Genomic DNA, 23,123 nt, shown 5'->3' with positions numbered 1-23,123 from the left:
CACAAAACCCCTGTGGGGTGAGTAGTTTTCTCCCTGTGTCACAGACGAGGAAACTGAGGCACGGAGATGGAGCCACGCGGCAGGTGAACACAGTGTTTGCACACGGGCCGTGTGGCTCCCGAGGCCACGAGAGTGCGGTTTACAGAGCTCCACGCGGTCGAGAAGGCCACCGGCATGCCGCCGGCGACCGAGAAAGCCTGAGACCCCGCCAAGGACGGGGACAGGCACCTGCCGCACCCATGCCTGAAGAAGCCCAGGTCGTAGGATGCTGGGTTCTTCTTGCCCGAGAGCAGCTCCCGGGGACGGATTCTCCAGGGAGGAGGTTCGTGCCTGTGGGCATTTTCACCGTGGACGTGGGTGTCCGTTATGTTCTGGCTTCGGAATGTCCCTTTGTGCCACGTGTGGGGGCAGAAATCCACTCACCCCAGACTCCTTGAACCAACTAGACTCTCACCTTGACACAGACGGGATCTCCTGCGCCGACGGGGGTGTCCTTCAGACGGGATGCAGGGTCCTCCCAAGGCCTGCGTCCTGCCACCCCCTCTTCAAGGAGGTGTCTGGGTGGGGGAGTGGGAGGGGGACAAGGTCCCTGGGATCCCTGCTCCCCTCCGTCCCGAGTGGCTGGGTGGTCGCCTGGCCGGTGAACTTGAAGGCAGTTTTGGGAGGCCTGGATTGTCGCTGAGATCTGGGGCCCTGGTTTGGAGGCTTTGTTCGAGGAGCCACTCGTCTTCCTCCCCCAGGAGCCTGGGAGCCTCGGCTCAGTACCGCCGGGTCCCCTCACCCGCGGGAATGCAAGGATCCCCAGCACGCGGGACCACGAGGAGGCCACGCAGAGGCTCCACAGAGCCGGAGCGTCACGGGGGGCCCAGCCTTCTGTCCGCATCCCTCAGTCCCTCCAGAACCATCCTGAGCGGTCCCCCTCCTGCGCTCCAAATGGGGGGAAGCCCCCAGCTGTTGGCTTTTCCATCAGCTCAATGGAGGTGCCTCTGCTGGGACTCGGGCCAGAAGATGGAAGTCGGAACACGTGGGTCGGGCTGTCAGCCTGTCCTTCCCCCTTCCTCTCCCGCTTTCCCTGGGGCAGAACCAGAGGCTCTGCCCCTCCCCGGGTGTGTGTGTGTGTCTCTATGTCTGTCTGTCTATCTCTCTCTGGTGAGGGCTGGGGGTTCCTGCCACATGTTCCTTCTTCTCTGCTGGGTGATCCGAGTCACCTTCTAAAGCCTCCTGTGTGTGCAGGGCACCAGCATCACCACGTCCACGTCCATGGTCGCTGGCACTCAGCACAGGGGGTCGCCTCACCTGCCGTACCGGTGCCTTCAGGGGTTTTACCAAGCTCCAGGGCAGGGAGCAGGGTGTGTTGGTGACAGAGGACACCTGGGCCACACTCCGTTTCAAAGGCCGTGCTCCTGTCTTTCTCTGTAAACCCGCGGCCCCATTCAGCTCTCGGCTAAGTCCCTGCCTCTGAGAGTAACCGGGAGACCCACTAGCCGGGGGTTCCACCACCTTCTGTCTGGAGAAGAGCAACAAGTTGGGAAGAAGGGGGAGCAGCAGGGGGGAAACGGGGCCGAGCAGTGTGCCGCAGAGAGGTGCCCCTGCTCGCAGATTCGGCAGCCTGGCCGTCTGTCTGTCTGTCTGCCCTTCCATGCCGTCTTTTCCCGAGGAAGGTCCTGCTTTCATTCCCGGCCTCTTGCTATCTTCAAGGGAAGAGAAGAGAACAATCGTGAAGAGAAGAAACACATCGTGCGACGGGAGCCCTGTCTTTCGTGTCAGGATTCACAGGGCTGGGACGCAGGGCGAGGCGACCGGCTGCTTCCCTCCGCCAGTGTCGCCCGCGCGGGGGCCGCCGGCCCAGGGCACTTCTGGGAGAAGCACGCTCCCCGTCACGGATCACGTGCTGTGGGCCCAGCGGGTCTGCCTTCATTCCTTTTTTTAAAACATGCAAATCTCAGCTTCCAATTCAACAGCCTCCTTCGGAATTTAAAAGAGTTCTAGGTTGTTTAAAGGTTGAGCGGAATTCCTGAGCCTGTTAGCTGGTCACAGTCTACTAGCTCTCCTAATTAGCACGAGACCACTGTGCTGTGTAAACGCCACTCAGTATTCAGCAATGACTAACCGCCCCATTTCCGACTGTTTACTCAGGAGCGGGGGCTTTCCTCCACAATCGATGCTTCTGGGTATTTACCTATTGAACAAGAGGGAAGAGAGGGAGCGAGAGAGACGAGACAGAAGGTAAGGGTCCAGACCCCCCATTTCTCTACCCCTTCAGGAAACCTCCCCTGCCCAGCCACCAAATCCTGGCGCCATGGGTGAGCCGGTTCCAAGTCTTGCCGGGCTCCCGAGCCGCGTGACCTTGGGATTCTCTCCCCGGAGCCTCTGGTCCCTGATCTGCAAAGGGCGAGGGCTGAGTTGGTCAAGGTCAAAGATCACCCACCGGAGAGGTGCAGGGACTGGGGGAGAAGGTGGAATGTCTCCTTCTGTTCATGTCACACCCGTTCTCACTTACCGAAAACCACAGCGCGACAGACCCCAGACTCGAAGCAGAGTCTGGACGCGTCGCAGCCCCGAGCCGCTAGCCGTGTGCCACCTGTCTTTTGCAAAGGACAAAGGCAAAGAGAAGAATTAAAGATGTCTGCCAAGTGACCTTTGCAAAATGGGCAGCAGGGCTCAGCACAGTACGGAAGTCAAGCTTGTCAACACACAGGCATGTCCGTGTTAGGGGTGTGTGTGTGTGCGCGTGTGCACGCGCGTGTGTGTGGTGATGCGTTATGTCCCCCCAATTTCCTTTTTCAGGACAAATATCAGAAATACGTTTGTTTGCAGGCGATGTCAAAGGGAGCCACAGGTCACGGCTGATAGGAAACCCCCCCCCCCTTGGAGAAAGGCTGACTTCCAAGGGGCGCAGAGGGTGGGAGGTGCAGAGCTCGGTGGGAACAGGGGTGCGGCGAGGCCGGTGCCTTGCACGGAGACGCGCCACCAGACACAGCCGCCCGTGGCGAGCAGGGCCGGAAAGGGAACATGTAAGAGGGATTTCCCCTCGTTGGACGTGGTGCGACAAGATGAACTTGCTCTCGCATCTCCCGCCCGGAATCTTGAGTCAGTACTGCGCAGCGGGCGCGCGTGGGCATCTGATGGGGCATGCGGAAAGGAAGCTTCTCCCTTGGCGGCGTGGCGGGGACAGTCTGCTCCATTCAAGGATGCGGGGGCTGCCAGCCGGGGGCCGAGTGGCTCTTTCTCTCCTTACCTCCCTGGGCCGGGCCTATCGCGTGGCCAAATGCGACATGAAAGGAAAGATCTTGTCCATCCGCCTCTCCACGCCCTGCTCATTTCATCAGAACCCAATTTTCGTTTTCCATGATCACTCACTTCGTGGTCTCTCTGCCTGCGCCCCTTCAGCCTACCCCCCAACCCCCCGCAGCAACTGTGTGCGTCCCGAGTAGGACTATCTTCTTGGGGCTCTTCTCTTCCCCAGCCCCAGGCTAGGTCCTGGGAAAACAGAGCCCCCGTGGCTTCCTTCCCACCGTACGTACACCCAGCACCTAGCTGGCACACGCAGACACTCGATGTCTGCCCAGTCGATAACCAAATGAATATCATTAAGTGCCTGTTAGTCAGCTCAATAGTCACAAATACTCCCCAAAGACGGCGCCTATTTGAAAATACATCCCAGGCACTGTTTTTCTACCCTCCTCCCCATGCTTCTTTGGAGGGATGCGAAAGGGTCGGATGCTTCTGCAAACCTGTCTCCATGAGGAGCCATCTTGCCCTTCTCTGGCTCTCACCTGGGATGGATTCGCCCATCCGTGTGAGCTTCGCACCTGGGGCACCCGCCTCGCCCACTTTTCTTCCTATGAGCCATGAGCTTTCACAGCCATGGGAGTGTCTGCTCGAAGAACAGAGGGTCGCCCCAGCTCTCTGCAGCGTAACCTCACCAGGACATGCAGATCAAAACATTTAAAAATCTGTTCAATTCTGTCTTTGGCTGTGTCCCGACGGCTCTCGCAACAACCTCGGGTCATAGCCAAGGCCAGTCCCCGGGCCGGAGGAGCAGAGCTGAGTGCCCTCCTCAGCGCTAAGTCGTTCGCGATTCCTGGGCCGGCTGCCGGGCCGGGGCGTGCACCGAGCGCGCTCCCAAGCTGTCCGGGCCCTGGGAATTTCTGGGCGCCGGGCGCCCACCCCTCGGCCGCGGCTCCGGCCCCGGAGAGCCAGGCTGCACGGCGCCGGCATGCTAAGTGGGCCGCACTGGGCGCCTTTGTTCCCCGCGCCTCTCAGGACCGCTTCCCTCTGCATCTTAATGGGCTTCTCGCCCCACCCGCTCCGCGCCCCGGCCCCGGCCTCCGCGCTGCGTCCCGGACACCCGAGCGCCGGCCGGTCCGCCCCCCGCCCAAACCCGCGCGGGGCCGGCCCGAGCACCTGCGCCCGCCGCGCCCCCCACCCCCACCCCCACCCCGGGGGGCCCGCGGCCCGCGGCGCAAGTCTCGCGGTGCTACGGCCCGGCGGGGAGCGGCGGCCAGCGCCCCCCGCCCCGCGACAAAGGCCGGCCCGGGAGGCGGGGGCGGGGCGGGGCGGCGGCGGCGCGGGGAGCGGAGGCAGCGCCCGCCCGCGCCGTCCTTTGTGTGGCGGCGGCGGCGGCGCCTGGGCCCGCCCGCCCTCCGGGGCCCGGCTCCGCGCCGCGCTCCGCCCCGCCCGGCCTCCCGGCAAGATGGCAACCCCGGCGGCGGTCAACCCTCCGGGTGAGTAGCGGCCGCACCCGCCCGCAGGCCCGGCCCGGGCCCCGCGCGCACCGGGGACGGTGCCGGGGCGGGGGTGGGGGACAGGCGCGCCCCGGGGCCCGCGCGTCGCAGCATCAGCACCGGCCCCGCGGGCGGCGGACGCGGGCCTCGCTGTCCCCAGAAGCGCAGCGCCGGCCCGCGACCCCCTCGGCTTCCGAGAACAGCCGCCGAGGGCTTCCCCATCGCGAGCTGCCGCCTGATCGCGCCCCGGGCCCCGCGGCGTCTCCGGCGGCGGTTGGGGCGGCGGGAGGGCACCGCGCGGGCGCGGGGAAAAGTTTGGAGCCGGGATTCAACAGGGTGGCCCGGGGTGGAAGTCGCGCCTTTCCCCGCGCGGCCCGCTCCCGGGCGCCGGTCCCCTGCGCTCCCCTGTTCCCGCGCCGCGCCCTGGTCCTCGGTGGGCACCGGCGCCCGGCCCGCAGCCCCGCGGCCACCGGAGCATCCCCGCCCAGTCCGGCTCGTGCCCGCTGCCTCCGCGGGCGGACCCGCCCTCAGGGTGCGGTCTGCGACCCCAGAGCGCGCCCAGCAGATCTGGGACGGGTGACTGGGTCATGAAGAGTGGGCATGTGTACCTGTTCGGGAAGGGGAGCAGGGAGTTCTGTTTCCGGCGGGGAGAGTGCCCTACCTGGTGAGGAGGCCTCCCTGAGGGCGCCCCAGAATGGGAAGGCGGGACACCCGGGCTGGCGGCTGTCAAGTTTTGGGTGCTGCGTGCTGACAGCTACCATCCCACCTTGGTGCTTACTAAGCCCCTGAGGAGGTTGCTGGTGGCAGTCAGACCAGGCCAGCCCTCCAGGAATTCCCGGTGCAGAAAGGTCCGTGTGTTAGAGATTCAGGTGTGTGTGTGGGGGGGGTGGGGGGTGCCTAGTAAAGAAGAAAGTACGGGTCATCAGAGTTAGGAGTAAAGGGTCCCCTCCATCTTTGGCAGGGGAAAGCTTCTGGAGTTGAGACTTTTCCCAGCCCACCTTGGTGGGACTGGAGGGTTTGCCCGTGTGGAGCTGGGGGCCCACGGTCCTTGCAGGTGGAGGGGGCAGCTCGAGGGTCAGATGCACACTGGGTAGGTTTCAGTGAGTACGCGGGGCGTTGGAGGTACAGGAGGGAGCAGTGGGATTTCACTGACTTGTTTGTCTTTGAGGGACACTTTGAGGAGACTGGACCCCCCTCCCCCATCCCGCAACACACACATTAAGGAGTCCTCAGTGGTATTGAACGAGGAAGTCCCATGATCACTTCTTCAGGAAGGCGGACTTCTAGATAACATCGGAAGGCGCGAGCCTGGAGGCAGGGAGGCTGGTCGAAATGAGGCCCATGGTCGGGGGGAGGGTGGTGAGATGTCCAGGACCCAGCTCTGGACAGAGAGGAACAGCACCCTTGGGCAGGTAGGGGCAGGGCTGGACTTGGTACAGCTCAGATGTGGGTAAGGGTAAAGGGGGCAGGCCCTGGAGACACAGGGGTGGGGAGTCGGAGGCGTTCCAAGGAAGGAGGCTCCGTGAGGGACACAGGGAGTCTTGGCGCTCAGATCGGGAGCTGGTGGTCCGAAACGGCGAGCGGAGCGTGGCCCGTGTGGACACAGCTGCTCCGGCTGGCTGGTTCCCGGAGTCTGTGGTTTCAACCTGGTCGGCTGCTGGAAAATCAATAGCAAACCGATGGACTTCAGTGTTAGGACATTAAAAAAAAACAACAACGAAGGCGGTTAAACGAAGGTACTGTAGAGGCTTACATTGGAAAGAGGAGCAAAGTCAGAGCGGGCGTATACCCAGCATAGCCACACGCGGAACCCCTTACAGCACACTTGAAGGGGGTCTGACCCATACACTGTTCCAGAGGCGTCTGGACTCAGTCAGGGCAGCTGCCTGGCTTGGCGGGGCCGGGCACCCGAATGCCTGCGCCCGGGCCGGTGGGAGACTCTCCTGCCGCAGGTGTGGGTCATCTTGGGTGGGAGCCTGAGAGGGAGACTGCAGATTGGACTGGCTATAGAGGCAGGGCCCCCAAGCCTGTTGCCCCAGCCCACTGCCCCATATGCGTCTTTGAACACTGCCCCGTCTTCCTGCCTCTCCCCTTCCCGGGATGTTGTTGCTTTGCAAAGGGTAAGAGCTTGGTAAACACGGGCAAATGCACCAGGAGGCACTGAGATTTATTTGTGCTGCTCCTTTGTGCCCAGGGTCCAAAGGCCGTAGCCTGTCACCTCTCCCCCCCCTGCCCACTAGTTCCGCTTTCCCAGCCCGGGGCTGCCCGCCGGCAGGCCCCTGTACCGGTAGCTGTCTCGGTAAGGCGTGGGGAGGGCACTCTGGATCCGTGATGCTGGACGGAGCTGGAGTCTTCCCATTCTCCGGGTGTTCGGGTGATAGGACCCCCATTTAAACCTCTGATTTGCAGCTCGCAGGTCTCCTGTTTGGGTTTCAGGTCCGGATTCTAGCAGCTCCTTGGGGGAGCCGTGGTCTCTGAGGAGAGAAAGGCTGGACTCCCCCGAGTTCTCCTGGCTTGTGCCCCCCTGCCCTCCCGTCTGGGTGTCCAGTCGTGCCTGACCCCTCCCGGCTCCAGGCCCTACACGGCTCGCTGATTCTCCCTGTTCTCTCTGGCTGGGGTCGACCTCTGTGCCCTAGACCAAGGGATGGTGTTCTAGAATCTTCTGTTGCGTTTGTGCATTGTCTGTTTCACCCCCTCTTTGGGTGATATTTAAGCATTTCTGATTTATATGGAATAGGAAAGGTTTAGATTCGTTTCACGCATGGAAGGTTATCCTTCACCGAAACGGCACAGGGGACAAGGGGGCGGCCTTCCCGGAGCCTGCGCTCCACCGTCATCTCTTGTAGCAGAAGCAGGAGGGTCTCAGGCACAGTGAGACCCAAGAGCATCGGGAATTCGGCACCATCAGGCCGCTCCCTGCAACGAGCGTTTACAGGGAGTTAAGGAGGCTTGCTTGCACACGGTAAAGGAATCGAAAGGTATGATTGCAGAGACTTAGAATTTCTACTTTTTTCCTGAAATCCATGACTAGACTTCTTTTCCCTCCGTGTTTCTGGTCTTTGGAATTGAGTGTATGGCACGGGAAGGTCGTCCTCAGGGCAAACAGCTGTAGGCGGAGGGACGTTTGGGTCGGTTCAACAGAGGCATCGAACACTTCGGACGCACCAAGCACTGCTCTGGGTTTGGGCCAGGGTGAACGTGAGGAAGGATGCTCTTGGACCTCTAAGGGTTCCGAGGCTAGCGGGAGGCGCAAGGAAACTGACTCTGTAACAAACAGTAGCGTGAAGTGCGTGCTGGACAGGTGTGCTGTGTGATGCTGGAAACGCACACAGAGCGGAGAGAGCTTGTCCTACGGAGAACGTAGGGTCGTTCCGGGCTCGGGTTTGTGGGCAGACGGGGGAAGGCACGGGCTGTCCTCCCGTGGCTGTCCTCACAGAGCTCCTGGGGACCCAGAGGGACGCCCAGGGATGCGATGGACTCAGAGCTCCGAGGGACGCCCGTGGAGCTTGTGGGGGCCCCGTGGCCCTGCCCACCCCCCTGCCCCAGGGTGGAGGAGCGCCGAACCCAGCATACCCTGGAAGCCCAATTTCTTTACATATCGCATTTCACGGAACTCACGGGCCCATCAGTTACGAGACACATCGCTGTTGAAGGAAGCCCGGAGGGAAAGCTCTGCAGTTCAGCCCAGACTCTCTGTCAGTTATGTAAGGTGCGTCCGTCTCAGGTTGGCTTAAAAATGTGTGTTTAGAATCAGTCAGGTACTGTGCATTAAGAGAAAAGTTCTTTTTGCTGCTGGACCATCCACATGTGAAGCCTGTGGTCTTCTTTTTTTAAAAATGCATTTAAATTCAATTAATTAACTTACAGTGTTGGTCTGCTTTCCAGTAAAGAATCCTTTTAAGGTTGATCTTGTAGCCATGTGCCATGAAGCTGGCGATGCACCGACAGCCCACTGGCTTCTGCCCCGGGAAAGGAGTGATGTCTGAGAAAGAGGCTGGTCTGTCCCTCAGCCAGTATTTACTGAGCAACTACTATGTGCCAGGTACGGAGAGCTCAGGTGTGGGTGGTCAGCAGAGCAAAACCAGGACCGCCATGACCGCTGAGCTCCTTGCCGCCCGTGGGCACACGCAGCCGTCAGAATCCCACAGATGGGTTCGTTGTAAGATTGTTAACAGTGAAGAAAGGAAGGAGGTTTGAGGCTTGCCCCTTGGAGGGGAAACCTTTCTTAAAATTCTTTATTAGCGTTTGATTGTATTGCTTTCCCATTTGGATCGGCCCACAGAGAGCAAACTTCCTGCCAATCACCAGGTTTCGAATCTGAGCGCTCTGATATGGCAGTTTCTATAAAACAAGCTAAAGGACATTCTATCCTGGGTCCCTAGGCGGTCACGGTTTTTAAGAGTTGGGTGCATTCATCGAGGTGTCCTGGGGTTTGCTGGTTATCTTGCGCGGGCAGTCAGAGGTGCGTACTGAGCACAGAAGTCGCTGCTGCTCCCACGCTCCCAGACATTCTGTAGGTGAGAGCAGGTGGGCGTGGGGCCCCGTGGGGCCCGGGGAGGCGCCGGGTATCTGATCTGTATTGTAGCAGAGGTTCCGTAAGGCAGTCCTTGGGGGCCAGGGGGCCAGCGCTCGCTGTTGGCTGCGGGGATGGGATGCCTTCGGCCGCGGGGGCGGACGCATCTGGAAGCGGAGGAGGTATACATGGACAGAGTAGGTGAGGACGATGTAATGAGATGCCTTACGGGGTTATATTCCAGGTTGAGATTAAACGTATTTGATGTTCTTTTTTTGTGGTCGAGTGTAGTTGACACACAACGTTGTGGGAGTTCCAGGCCTGTCACCTAATGATTCTGCGGCACATGGGGCGCCCCGCCGGGCTCCTCCAAGCGCGGCTACCACCTGTCGCCGCCCAGCACGGCCGGGATACCGCTGACTGCGTTCCCTGTGCTGTTCCTTTCATTCCCGTGACTTACTCGTCCTGTACCCGGAAGCCCGGACCTCCCACTCCCCTTCCCGCATTTTGCCTGTCCCCTGACTCCCTTCCCGTCTGGTGACCACCAGTTTGTCCTCTGTGTTTGTGAGTTTTTGGTTCGTGGTTTGGTCTTCTAGCTCTCACCTACAAGTGGAATCAGGTAGTGTTTGTCTTCCCCGTCCGACTTGTGTCACTTAGCAGAATGCCCTCTAGGTCCTTTTGCGTCCTTGCAGATGACAAGGCCTCATTCTTTTCTTCGGCCGAGTCCTGCTCGGTTGCGTGTGTGCGTGCATACGCGCCACAGCTTCATCCGTGCGTCTGTCCACGGACACTTGCGTTGCCTCCTTGTCTTGGCTACTGTAGATCCTGCTGCCGAGAACACAGAGATACATGTATCCTTTTGAATTCGTTTCTGTTTTCTTTGGGTAACTGCCCGGGTGGAATTGTGGGATCGTAGGGTAATTCTATTTTCAATTTTTTGGAGGACGCCCTGTGCTGTTCTCCAGAGCCGCTGCTCCCATTTGCTACCCCAGCAACAGTGCACGAGGGTCCCCTTTCCCCGCATCCTCGCCGGCACTGGTTGTTTCTGCTGTTACTGATTTGAGCCCTTCTGACTGGGCGAGGCGGGACCTCTCTGTGGTTTCGACCTGCCTTTCCCCGATGCTGAGGGATGTGGGGCATCTTCTCGGGTGTCTGCTGCCCATCCGCATGTCTTCTTTGAAGACGTGTCTGTTCAGGTCCTCTGCACATTTTTAAATCAGATTATTTGTTGTTTGATGTTGAATCGTGTCTGTTCTCTCTGCATTTTAGATATTAACGCTTTATCAGCTGTGTCCTTGGCAAATATTTCCTTCCCTTCCGCAGGCTGCCTTTTCGATTTGTTGACTGTTTCCTTCTCTGTACAGAAGCATTTTATCTTGATAAAGTCCCACCGGTTCATTTTTGCTCGTGTTTCCCCTGCCTGAGGAGATGTAGCTAGAAAAATGTTGCAATGGCCGATGTCCAAGATGATTGCCCACTTTTCCTTTCAGGAGTTGTGTGGTTTCGGTCTCACGTTTAGGTCTTTCCTCTATTTTGAGTTGAGTTTTGTGCGTGCTGTACGAGGGGCCCATTTTTGTTCTTCCGCACGTGGCGGTCCAGTTTCCCGGCACCATGTGTTGAAGAGCCTAGACTGTCTTCCGTATTCGTCTCTTGAGGAGGCAACCTGTGCGCTGCGATCTGGGAGATGGAGAGAAACAGGGGCAAGGAGGTGCATTCTGGACGAAGGGAAGAACGTCTGCAAAGGCCCTGAGGTCTGAAAGGCCGGTCTGCCTGAGGAACCAGATAGCACAGAGTGGCCGGTGGTCCGGGAGGGGCGAAGTGGTGTGGGAAGCGGAAGGCGTGGGCGGAGGCGGCTCCCAGAGGGGAGGCCGAGGAGCCGGTCGGACTTTAGGTGCAGTAGAAGGCCGCCACGGGGTCCGGAGCCAGGGAGGGACGTGCTCTGCCCTGTGTGTCACCGTGCTGTCCCCGGCTGCTGTGTGGGGAGCAGATTGGAAGGCAGGACATGAGGCAAGGCTCCAGCTGGAGGTTGCTGACGTGGCCCGGCCGGCAGGGGAGACGGAGAGAAGTAGGAGGAGGTAAGACAGACGTTGGGGCTGGCAGGCCGTGCAGAACAGCGCCGGGGCACCAGGCTCGCCTCGTCCGTCGCAGCGGGGCCGCCCCCCACGTAGCCGCCCGCAGCAGCTCTGTCTTTGGGCAGAGCTGTCAGGACTCTGTGGCAGGGGGTGGGAGAGGGTGAGAGGAAGAGGAGGTGTCGGGGAGGCCCCCGCCGTCCGTCCCGACGCCTGGGTGGTGGGAGGCGGCAGGAAGGCGGAGACACATGGGGCCGGGGGGCGTGCTTGAGACTTGAGCATTGGACACAAGTTGGGGTGCTTCCGGGACACGGGGCTGGAGCTGTCGGGGAGGCAGCGGCCACCTGGCCCCAGGGACCTGGGCTGCAGAATGAACACTCGGGGAGGGACGTCCACTAGCCTTTCCCCGGCTCCGCCGAGCACTTTTCTTGGGGGGAGTGAGACCCCAGAGGACAGAACAGTGGGGCTGAAGTACCTTGGTCCCCGGCGGCACCCCCACTCACCGCTTCACTGTGGGTCTGCACTGACTCTCCCTCACCTGCCTAGGAACATCCTTTCCGCCTCTCTTCCTCTTGCCCTAAGGTCATGTCTGCGCGGGGCTGTAAGGTCAGGAGCCTGCCCTGGCGTGGTCCGGCGGCGCACGGCTGTGCATGGAGACATGGGCCTTTCAGACAGAGGCTGTGGGGCGGTCGTTGCGCGGGGCAGGCTGGCGGACGCGGACACACACAGAGCTTCCTGTGAGTGAACACTAACTGTCTCCCGCCTCTGGCCCAACCTCTGCCTCCGAGGCTGACACCCATCCCAGTTCACCTGTCTCTCCTGCCCACGCCACCCCCCCCCCAGGAGTGTTTCCTTGTCCAACACTGGTTTCTTCTGGTCTCAGCTTGGATTCTTACTCAGCTGGGGGGTATGGGGGGGCCTTTCCCGATGCCTCGATCCAGATAAAGCTGCCTGCACGGAGCCCCGTGGGTGGACTTCACCTCCAGAGTGCTTCGCCTCACCGGGAATGAGATGGTAAATCGTGTAGTCATTGGTGGACACCTGGGTCTCTTGCTGGCCTGGAAGCCCCACGGTGGGGGTGGGGGTGGGGATGCCTTTCTCCCTGTGCAGCCCCAGCACCTGTCATGTCGCGTCTGGTGTAGTGGGTGTCCAGGAAGGTGGCTGCGTGGGTGCCTGGGTGCCTGGTATGGATGCCTGGGTACCTGTGTATGTAGATGCGTGGGTGTCTGGGTGCGTGGGTGCATGGGTGCGTGGGTGCGTGGGTGCCAGGGAAGTATGTCACAGCTTTGTACGTGGCCACCTGTACATGCCTGCCTTGAAGACAAGAAAGCAAGGCTGCAGCCAGTGTATTTGCAGGTCTCTGAAACAGGAGGCCAGAGCCGTCTAATTTAGATTCTGGTCTTTATTTGTGGGAACTGATTTTGATCTGTAAATCCTACCAGGGTAGTCTCTCCCCAAACCAGTTCTTCCAGACTTTATCTCATTATAAAGGAAACTTGGAGAAGCACAAATCTTATCATCCTCCCCAGGAGGGGAGGTCAGACTGGTCATAACCTGGCCAGCAGCTGGGGGTAGCAGAAGACCTGTCCCCACCAGGTCCCTTATTAGAGTGCCACGGGGGTACTCCTGGAAGGGGTCCTCCCCCCCGCCTTCTGTGTGCGGAACCACGGATGGGGCTTGTATAGTGACCGGCCACCGCAGATAAGGTCCACTTGGGACTGGCCAGAGCCAGGGGCAGCTTCATTTCTGTTCAAAGGACACCCCACCAACCCCCACTGGCGGCTGCCGCGGTTGCAGCAGTCAGAGGTCGGAGCCCTGGGCCGATAGGGAGCCTCGGGCTTTCCAGACTGCAACAGCTTGACCATTTTCCAGGCAAATCCACAAACAAGCGACAATGTTCACAAGCAAGTGGTTCCCATATTTGTACGTTGTACAGAAAGAGGAGGCATCTTCTCTCACTCTGGTTGTGCTGGGAGAGTGGCCAGGCAGAGCCGCGGGGTCCCCTCGCCCCTGCTGACCGGCCTCCTTCTGTCGCCCTCATCCCCGCCCCTCCCCCGAGGCCAGCGGTGTACCTGCTCATTCTAAACAAAACAGCTGGTAAATGTACAGAAGTGAAGGTAGTTCCACCACCGGCCACGAGCATCTCTGCGTGTGTCACGGCAGGCTTTCCCGCGGAGCAGCGCGTGCGCGTACAGAGCCGGGCGTCCTTGTGTCGTGTCGTCCCCCTGTCTTGGTGCCCGGGTCACTGTGGTCTCCGTGTCAGTGCCCTGCCCGTGTCCGTTCGCTCGGCCTCTCCTGTTGGGGGGCATTTGCTGCACTTTTCCGTTTGCCCGAGTCCCCCCAACAGGGTCACAGCTGTCCCCAGAGATAAAGAGGTCGTGACGCGATTCCTGGTTTCCCTTACCTTAACGTCCTGGGAGAGAATCGACCCGTCTGGTGGGTGTCTGTGTCTGCATTTCCACCTGGTTTATGCAGAGCTTAAACCCGAGGCTCAGCCCAGCTCCGAGACCTGCCTGGGGCCCCCGCTGTACAAGTGGGGGAGCAGGATGTGGGCCCCTTGCCACGTCACCTCTCCCACGTGGCCTCCCCGTGGAAGGGGCCGGTAACTGTCCTAGAAGGCCTCGATCGCTGCCAAGTGTCCACACACGCACCTGGACGGAAGGACCCGTTTCCAACCAGACGGGCCGGCTGCCGGCGCCCGGGCTAGGAGAGCTCCCGGCAGGGTGGGGGCCATTGTCCCTTTGCCCGCGCGTCACGGCTCAGACGGTTGGTGGCCGTCACTCCAGATTCAGACGCAGGGTCAGGAGGTTTTAGTGACCGAGGGAAAGTGTGTTTGATTTTGTCCCTCCTGCACTGGGCCCCTCTCTACCCAGGCCCCGGTGGCAAAAGACAGGCTTGTTTGGTACAGCCGGGGAGGACCCCCTGGAGGGCCCCAGGGGTGCTGTGTGGAAAAAGCCACTGAAGCTGGTAAGTGACCAAAGGGAGGCAGGAGAGCAATGTGGCCGCTCTGTAGGGCCTCAGCTAAGGAGCGGAGCTCCGGACTCCTGGGCACCAGGAGGCCTGAAGTTGATTCTTGCCCCCATTTTTTAAAAAAGATTTTATTTATTCATTTGACAGAGCGATGGAGAGAGAGCACGCGCGGGGGCAGGGGCAGCAGGCAGACGGAGAGGGAGAAGCAGACCCCCCGTTGAGCTGGGAGCCCGATGTGGGACTCGATCCCAGGACCCGGCATCACGACCTGAGCCAAAGGCAGTCGCTTAACGACGGAGCCCCCCAGGCGCCCCACGTCCGTTGTTTTAAATTCAAGGAACGCGGATGATACTCTGTCTCCTCTCCGAGGGACCTCGGACTGGGCTGTGTGGCAGAGCACCGGGGAGGCTGGCATGGGGGGCAGAGGCGTGTCCACACGACACAGAGCTGCAGGGGGCATCGGGGGTCTGGAGGGCTTCCTGGTTGTCCCAGCCCTGGGGTGGGGGTGCCCTTGGCAGGGGTGGGGATGCTGTCTAACCTCTTGCAGGCATGGGGCAGCCCCCCGACAACAAAGACTTCTCCAGACTCGGATGGCCCTGGTGCCCAGGTCGGGAAGCCCTGGTCTGTGCGCATGGGCCTGCTTGTCACCTCTGGGCCGTGGCAACGGGAAAGGGGACCCAGAATGTCTGTGGGACGCGTGGCCAGGAGAGAAGAAAGGGGTGGCTCTCGCGACCACTGCCCAATGTAAGAAAACCCGGTGGCCGGAAGGATGAGACGGCCCCCTTCAGATCATCACGACACCCATGAAGAAAGTTAATTTAAATGTGAAATAACAGAACGGCAGGAATTTTTTATTATTATTTTTAGAACAGCGTTGATGTTTCTGTCCCATCAGCAGTTTGAGACGAGGCGTAGTCTGGAATCATTTGCTGTAATTTGATATGCTTGATGGAGTCCAGGCCCCCCCAAAGGATCAAATGAATGAATGTGATCAAGGCTCACAGCTGTGTTCTCTCCTTTTGAAAGCATTTCGCACCAGAAAACTTCCAGCGCGGCTCAGGCAGCCTCCCCCAGTGCCCCCGCCCCCGCCCGGAGGGTGCCGTGTCCCGTGCGGGGGAGAGTGGGATGCTGAGCGCAGCAGGCCGGCTGCGTGCGTGGCCAGCGGCTTCTGGACCGCTCTCCAGAGCAGGTGTTGTCGGGACAGGTTTATGCAAGTGACCGACAGCGCGCTGGAGGCCGAGGGCACGCCGACCCCCGCCGGCTCCTCTGACGGGCAGAGAAGGATGCTGAAGGGGTGGGCTTGGGGCAGAGGGCTCCGTCTGGGACAGGAGCCTGTGCCTTTCCCTGACGTCGGCCTCCAGCTGCCTGCCCGGCGTATCTGTCTGTGTGTCCCCGAGGCTCTGCCAAGCCTATACCTCCTCTACTTCCTCCTCCCCCTCGGTCCCCGGTGGTCATGAGTCTCCATCCACTGGCCAGAGCCAGACACTAATTATTTCAACTGCCTAGCCACCTAATTAAACAAATACTCATTTGCATGCCAACCGTGCGCTCGCCGCGGCCTGCAGAGCCAGGCGCGGTTTTTTCGCTTCTCCGGAGCTCAGCGCGTGGTCGGGGAGTCGGCCGCGTGCGAAACGATCCCATGTGGGAGGCTCGCCACAAAATAAGGAGTAGGAGAGAAAGGAGTCTTTGTTTTGGAGGCAACAGGCGGCTTCCGAAATGTCGTGAGCAGGGTGTGATGTGACCCAAGCAGTGTTCTGGAAAGCGCTCTCCGGCCACTGCATCTGCCCGCTGGGTGAAGGAGACCAGTGGCAAGGCCGCGTGGGCGGTCCAGGTGGGGAATGGGCGCAGCCTGTGGACGTGGGGGGAGACGGGGGGACCTCGGGGTCGGTTAGGAGTGAAGCCGACTGGGCCGATGACGGGCTGGACGTAGCTGATGCGGGGACGGGAGCAGCCGGGTTCCTGATGCGCCCCGGGTGTGTGTTGGGGGGGGTTGGTTAGGGCACCACATCCCAAAGCAGCAGACGTGGATGAGGTCTGGAAATTTGGGGGCATTTGGGGGGAAGTGGCGGGGGAGCACATTTGCTCTCGGACGTGTGGAGCTTGAAACACCCAGGTGATGCGGGGATTTGCCAGAAAACTTTGAGTTTCATTTCCGTTCCACTTGGAACCTGTTGTTTTTTTTAAACCCCAGTGTCCCCCGTCCCTCACACAAGGCCTGGCACATAATTAGTGCTTAATACGTATTTCTTGAGGGGATGACCGAACCGGTGTCCCTGTCTCCCGGATGACAAGCCCATGAAGAGTTATGCCGTCACCTGAGACCCACAGGCATGACATTCCTCAGGGAACGCACAGCTGCCTTCCCGTTCCTGCAGAGACGAAAAGTGGCCTGATCTCGAGGACAGCCAGACCTCTAAGGTCCCCAGACCCTGCTCTCAGCATGCAGAAATTCCTTACGTCATCTCTACCCCCTGCGTCCACAAACCCGAAAGCACAGAATGAGTCGTGCCTCACCTTCCCAGGGCAGCTCGCCCTGCCCACGCGTCCCGTCCCCGTGCTTTCATAAAAGCACCCTTTTGCACCAAATTCGTCTCAAGACCGTGGCACTTGGTGACCCCACATCACTAGGAGTAAGGACATTCTCTCGCATAGCGACAGTCTGCGACCCGAATCAAGACGTCGGCGCTAATAGGACAGCGACGTCCGGCCACGGACCTTACCCGTGTTGTCAGAGCGGTGTCCTTCAGAGCGGGAACATCGTTCGCCTGGCCCTGGGCTTAAGCCAGAGTTGCAAATTGTATTTAGTTGCGGCGTCTCTCTCTTTGTATCGTTTTCTAGCGGACCGAAGCGCGGTGTAACAATGTTACTTTAGCCTCAGTCGGGTGCACGCGGGGCTCACGCCCGTTCCCTGCGCCGCACTTGACATCACTGCGGCCGCTTTATCTGTAACTGGGCGTTGGTACCTCTGCATCCCCTGTGGTTCATGTCACTCCCCCCAACCACCACTTTGTTCCTGTATTTAAGAAATCTGGTTTTGTTGTTTTTGTTGCTTATTCGTTTGTTTGATTTCTTGTTTCCACACGTGAGGCGATCACGCGGCATTTGTCTGTCTCCGTCGGACGCGCTCTGCTTTGCGTGCTGCCCTCCAGGTCCGTCGGCGCGATGCCCTTGGCCTCCCCCTCAGGGCTGGAATCATTTCTCAGAGGCCCCTTTGGGTCTTGTTCTGTCTTTTCTTTTCCTTTGGTGGCCTTCACGTTGTGGCCTAGGGCAGGTCAGTCATTTGGTGAAATATCCCTTCGTTTCCTTTTGTTTGGTGTTGCGCAGGGTGGCATGGGCGTGGTGCTTTTTAAAATTCTTTATCAAAAACGCCACCAAAGTGACCTGTGTCACAAGACTACTTTTAGCAGTTGTCGCTCCGAAGGGGGTCTCTGGGTGGATGAGTCAGGGTCCCGGGCAGACAAGGCTACGGACGGGGATGAGCGGCTTCCGACGACCCTCCTGGCATGTTTGCTGAGCCTCGTCTCTGGGCTCTGCACACCGCTCACGGGTGGTTCCAGAGACTCCTCGGTGAGTATGGGTCCCAGGGGAGTTTTAAAAGATACCGAAAGGCTAATGCTGTCTTAAACCAAATATCCACTTCATTTGACAAATAAAGTAATTGTCATCTATCTGTGTAAGAATGATCATGTCTCTAACAAAGTCAATAGGGACTTGAAGTGTTTAATTACCAACTTTCCCGACATACAAATTGAAAAGCTTTTCAGGTAAGATGCTCATGTGGAATGCCTGAAACGCACCGCAGTTAGCAGCCAGATCATCCTGCAGACGGCAGTGAGCGTGAGACTCGTCCTGTCCTCCGTTGCTGGTGCACAGCCCGGCTTCCGTGTGTGTCTGCATCTGCGTTAAGGAAGTTAATTTGCCCCTTCTATGTCCCACTTAAAACCAAGTTGGTATTTGACTGTGACTTTGTAAAGACCTCGTGACTTAAAAACCAGAATAATTTTGGGTGTAATTTGCCTAAAGAAACTTGCTGCGTTTTCCGAAGTCTGAGAATTCCTTCCTCATCCTTCTCTCTCTCTCTCTCCTTCTCCCACCTCCTTTCCTTCCTCCCTTCTTTCACATGCCACCCCCCCCACCCTCCTCCTCTTGTCAGAGACCCAAGAGCCAGTCGGGGGGATGTTGGGACCACCCCAGTAGTTCCTGGTGGCTCACCTCGCTGGGCAGGCGTGTAAGAACCCATGGGAGTGACGTGAACGCAGTTTGCTAGGACGTGGTGCAGACGAGGGCCTCTGTTTACCCATCTGTTAAATGGGGCAGCTGTTTTATTGCTTGCCATGGGGTCTGTTCTGTGTGCTCCAGGTTCGGAGGGGAACAAGATACCCCCCTGCACTGGAAGTGGGCTTGTGGTACCCGGCCCGTGGCTCTTAGCGCCGCTGCTCCCAGACATGGGAAAGGGGGCGCTCGATGGTTTGTGGTGAGGACTGGAGGGTTGTGTGTCATAGTGTTCGGGGCGGTACCAGTTCTCACTGTTGCTGTTCCTGTCGGTGTCACGGTGGCATGGAGTGTGACCAGGGCTCCGAAGGGAAACAGGAAGAACTTGGGGAGCCCACAAGCAGGTGTGCTTACGGAAGAAGGCAGCGCTTGTGAGGAAGCCCCATGGCCCGCAGCCCTCCCAGGCTGTTGGGGGGCATCTCGTGTGCACACAGTTCCTCCTGCCTGTCTCGTCTCTGGGAATGCGGGCCCTGCCTCTGCTGTCCCCGCCCCTCACAGCCAGCACCCCTCCCTGACACGGCTGCACTCCTGTCCTGTGCGGAGTGTCCTCCTCCCCCGTCCTCCCCACCTGCTGCCTTCCAGCATGGTTTGGCTCCCAAGTGCAGACCAGTCATGCTGTCTCCTCCCTGTCCTCGCTGGCAGGGGGGTGGGGGGTGGGAGAGGGGGGCCCTCGCCCAAGCACACTGTCCCTCCCAGCCTCTCCCATGCCCTGGACAGACCAGGACGGGGCCAGCCTGACTCTGGGCCTAGAACTCGGCCTTGCACATGGTGGCTCGGTGCCTCCTTCTCCTTCCAGCTGTTTAACTGGCCCCAAGACCATCGGGTTTGTGCACTTTGTGGACAAGCGAGAAGTTAGGACTTGCCTTCATCTGTTCAGCGGGTCTGTCACCTGTCTGTCCAGCGTCGATCACGGGGCTCAGATGCTGGGACACACTGTTAGAAAGCACGGCGGGGTCTGTGCCTTCGAGCACGTACATCCGGTCTGCTGGAGGGCAGCGTCTGCCCCGGGGTCACGGAGCAAAAGGTGCCGGCGGGGAAACGCTCCCTTGCCGCGGCGGGGCAGTTAGGCCTGTCCCCCACTAGGTGGCGCCGCCACACAGGCCCTGCCCCGGCTCCGCTTGCTTCCGCTTCTCCGCCGGTTAACAGAGCACTGCCCCTCTGGCCGGTCCCAGGCCCCCTGTCAGCAGGTGACCAGGTGCTGCTGGTGCTCCGGGCTCCTGGACCACCCTGCAGGCCACAGGGCAGCGGCAGCCAAGCCCAACGCCCACTCACCCCTGCTTCGGGGCCATGGTCTCCGGGGGTCTGCCCGATGGCCGGGGCTCAGTAGCCCCACCTCCCAGCCGGCGGCTGCTGAAGCTGCTCTGAGGCCCGGCGCACCCCCTTTCCGCGGTCGTCACCCTGGCTCTCCCGGGCCGCTGCGGGAGGAAGGCGCTGGGCGAGCGAGCCGGCTGTCCCGGGAGGTGGAGGGACGGCGTTAGGTGGCCCGGGGCGGCCTGCGAGAGCGAGGGGAGGGCCGTGTCGGGGCCCCTGTGCCCTCGGGCACCCCGCGTTCTCTCTTTGGGCTTTTTCTCGTCTGTACAGTGAAGGGTTGGTCTGTGGGGTGGGGATTTGTGTCATTCTCTGTTCTGGGTGTTGATGGGCCCTTTCGACTAGAATCTCTGACTCTCAGGGCTGAATACTTAAAAAAAAACTAAATTCTTCCTCTTACTTCTCTCTTTCTAGAAATTGTTAGCTGGATGCAGACTTCTCAGAATGGTCCCCCGTCTCCTCCCCCACGCCCCACCTCCTTGATCGCGTTGGGGAGACGTAGAAAATAGACCGCTCGTTTCTTTTCCCAGAGAAAATGCCCGTGGGTCGGCCTCTGGGATTGGGCCATCGTCGCTGTCGTCGACGGGGTGTCGGGAGGAAGGGAGAGCCTGGGCGGGCGGGAGTCCGGTGTGTCGTCGTCAGCTGGAAAACAGTGACTTTCCAAAGAAGCTTAGGCTAATCTCTTTTAAAAGAAGAGGATTCTCTAATTGAGTAGAACCAAAGATGCCCGACTGTACGACCGTATTCTCCTATTTACAGCTTGAAAAAAGGGACTGAAAGGTTTGAAAATTAAAGGATTGCCCGTGGTCTGTCAGGCTCATGTGCAGGCCAAGAAAGCCACGGTCACCGTGTTAAAGTCAGTAAAAACAGAATTAACGTCAAAGCCGCGAAGTTAAGCAGTTCAGTAGCTGATACGGATTTCTCACGATGCTTGAGCACAGGCCCCATCTTACTGCAGTTTTCCCTCATCAAGTTAAATCTGCCTCGTCCCTCCCGGCTTGGCTCTTAGAACCTCCCATTTCATCTTGCCTGGGCGAGATGCACCTTTTCCCTGGGGTCATTTACCACCCTCTGGGCCTTCCCTAGCTCAGAGGCACCGGGAAGGGGCCTGAGATGCTGAGTCACTTGTGGATCTTCGTGAGACGCTCGTCCCCCAGGGGTGCTCAGGAGCCCCGTGGAGGCAGCCGGCCGGCTGTCGTTAAATCCAAGTGGGCTGTTGGGAAGTTATGGCATTGAAAAATAAACAAAATCAGGGAGTCAATGGACGGATTTAATAGCCACTAAACACAGATGAATGGAGAATTAAGGAATTAGAAAGTGGAGTGAGAGAAATTGCCGAGCATTTAGCACAGAGACAGAGTGAGGACGCACGGGTGCGTGGCCCCGAGACAGAGGTGAGGCCTCCTACTTTCGTGGATACTGTGGGGCTCCGGTCAGAGACGGCAGCGGGGACAGGGCCACCGGTGGTCGGGTCATTTTCTGGACTGAACCAGCGGCCCTGAGCCTCAGAATCTGGGGCTACAGCGGGTTCCAAGCAAGGTAAATCAGAAGAAACGCAAACCTAAACCAAGTGTAGTGAAAACAGACCTTAGCAAAGACAGAGAGGACCAAGGGAGCACAGGGACTCCACGTGACTCCGAAGGGCTCCCCACAGGAGTGCCGTGCTGGGAGCCGGAGGTGCCCCTCCATCCGTGGCTTCTCAGATGTGGTGGGCTTCTATTCCCGTGGCCCCTAAGTGACCCTGTGCACGTGGAGTCCTGATGGCTATGATTCTTTCCCACCTTCTTCAGTGACGATGGCATTTCAGCGGCATTTCTGTGGGATGACCTGCAGGACCTTGGGCCCTATTTCAGGTTCCCAAGTGTATCCACAAGGTTCAAGTGAATAAGTACTTTTCAGAACGGGACATTTAGGAGAGAAGAGAGTTCTGTGTATCCGTGCACGGATGCAGGAGAAGAGGTGGGCATGTGAGTGTGTAATGCCTGTCGTCTTCCTCCTGTGGCCAGGGGAGAAGACGGTTGAGGTCTCTGCTGCTTCTTTATGTAGCTCTGGGTTGTTGGGGGCAGCCAGGCCTCAGAACCACCGTCCCTGTACTTTCTACTTTGAGTGTAGCCAGAAGAGCACAGTTGGCTTTAGGGCATCATCTTTGTAGGGTAGAAGGGAGCCCCAGCTGCCACCAGAATTCAGTCTCTCTTGACCTTGTGTCCAGCCCAGCAAACCCCAGCTTCTCAATGGTGCCTGTCCCCAAGGCCACTCGGTGGGAGTGGACCAGGCTAAGGGAAGGGAAGGCGTGGTCGATGCAAGGTTATGGTCCTTAGTCATGTGACCATTCTACCTTGGGGTCCGTGAAGAGGGAAGGGTGTTCCAGTGCTCTTGACCAGGTTAAATTACCATGTTGAGGGGAGCACGCGTCCCACACGGGAATCATCCCTTTCAACTCGGTCCCGTTGAGCAACAGTGTTCGCCAACCCAGCTGCCGTGACAAAGTGCGTAGACCAGACGGCTCTGGCGACTCAAGCTCATTTCCTCCGTTTGGAGTCTGGGACGTGCAGGACTGAGGTGCTCGTCTGGCTCCTGGTGTGAGGCCCCCTCTTGGCGTGTGCTGTGTCCGCACAGGTGGGGACAGGGGGACAGGCTCTCTGTTGTCGCCTCTTCTCGTAAGGACACTAGTCCCAGCAGGAGGCCTCACTATCAAGGCCTCATCCACACCCGGTCGCCTCTCGGAGAGCCGCCCCCACGGGTCGTGTCAGGGTCAGGGTCTTGACACGGAAATCGGAGCGAGGCTGGGGAGGTACAATGCCGTGACAGCGCTGGTGCAAAATTAGTTTCGTTGGATGTTACTGTTGCGATCCACGTTTGGGCCATAAGGTCACAAACCCGAGAGGAAAAGGTGAGAAGAAAGTGACATCAGGGAGGGAGCCCGCGGCGGTGGCTGGTCAGGACCCAGCCGGGGCTCCTTCCCTAAGACACGGACACGCGTGCCTTTGTCCCTCAGCGACGTGTCTTCTACGGCATGTTTTACAATTATTTTCTGGCTCACACCGACTCTGTATCAGACCATCCGTCTCAGTTCTGAGCCTGAGGACATGCTGGGTAGGGTACCCGACACCGAGTAGACGCCCAGATTCCGTCCGGGAAGGCCGCGGGAGCTGTGCCTCCGACGGAAGGAAAGCGAGCTTCTGCCGGCGGAGCGAGTGGGAGGCGGCTCGCCACCTGGTCTGGGGGAGAAGCCGAGGCCGGCTTCCCTGTGGAGACGGGAGTTAA

General features: G+C 59.4%; 1 protein-coding gene across 3 annotated transcripts in view; it reads left to right on the top strand.

Annotated features, from left to right (window-relative positions):
* The first annotated feature begins 4,640 nt into the window (after nucleotides 1–4,640).
* Nucleotides 4,641–23,123, top strand: part of ARNT2 (aryl hydrocarbon receptor nuclear translocator 2) — a 142,176-nt gene continuing 123,693 nt past the window's right edge. The window contains exon 1 of one of the 3 annotated variants that reach the window (XM_044232102.1): nucleotides 4,641–4,727. In XM_044232102.1, coding sequence (XP_044088037.1) covers nucleotides 4,697–4,727 — 31 coding nt within the window. In that variant the 5' untranslated portion in view covers nucleotides 4,641–4,696. The remainder of the gene's footprint in view (nucleotides 4,728–23,123) is intronic. The other 2 variants (XM_044232101.1, XM_044232105.1) reach the window with 2 other exon arrangements.

The sequence above is a fragment of the Neovison vison genome, chromosome 13 (genome assembly GCF_020171115.1).
Source record: "Neovison vison isolate M4711 chromosome 13, ASM_NN_V1, whole genome shotgun sequence".
Taxonomy (NCBI): Eukaryota; Metazoa; Chordata; class Mammalia; order Carnivora; family Mustelidae; genus Neogale; species Neogale vison.
The sequence above is the reverse complement of the archived record's forward strand: the minus strand, read 5'-3'. Positions and strand labels throughout refer to the sequence as shown.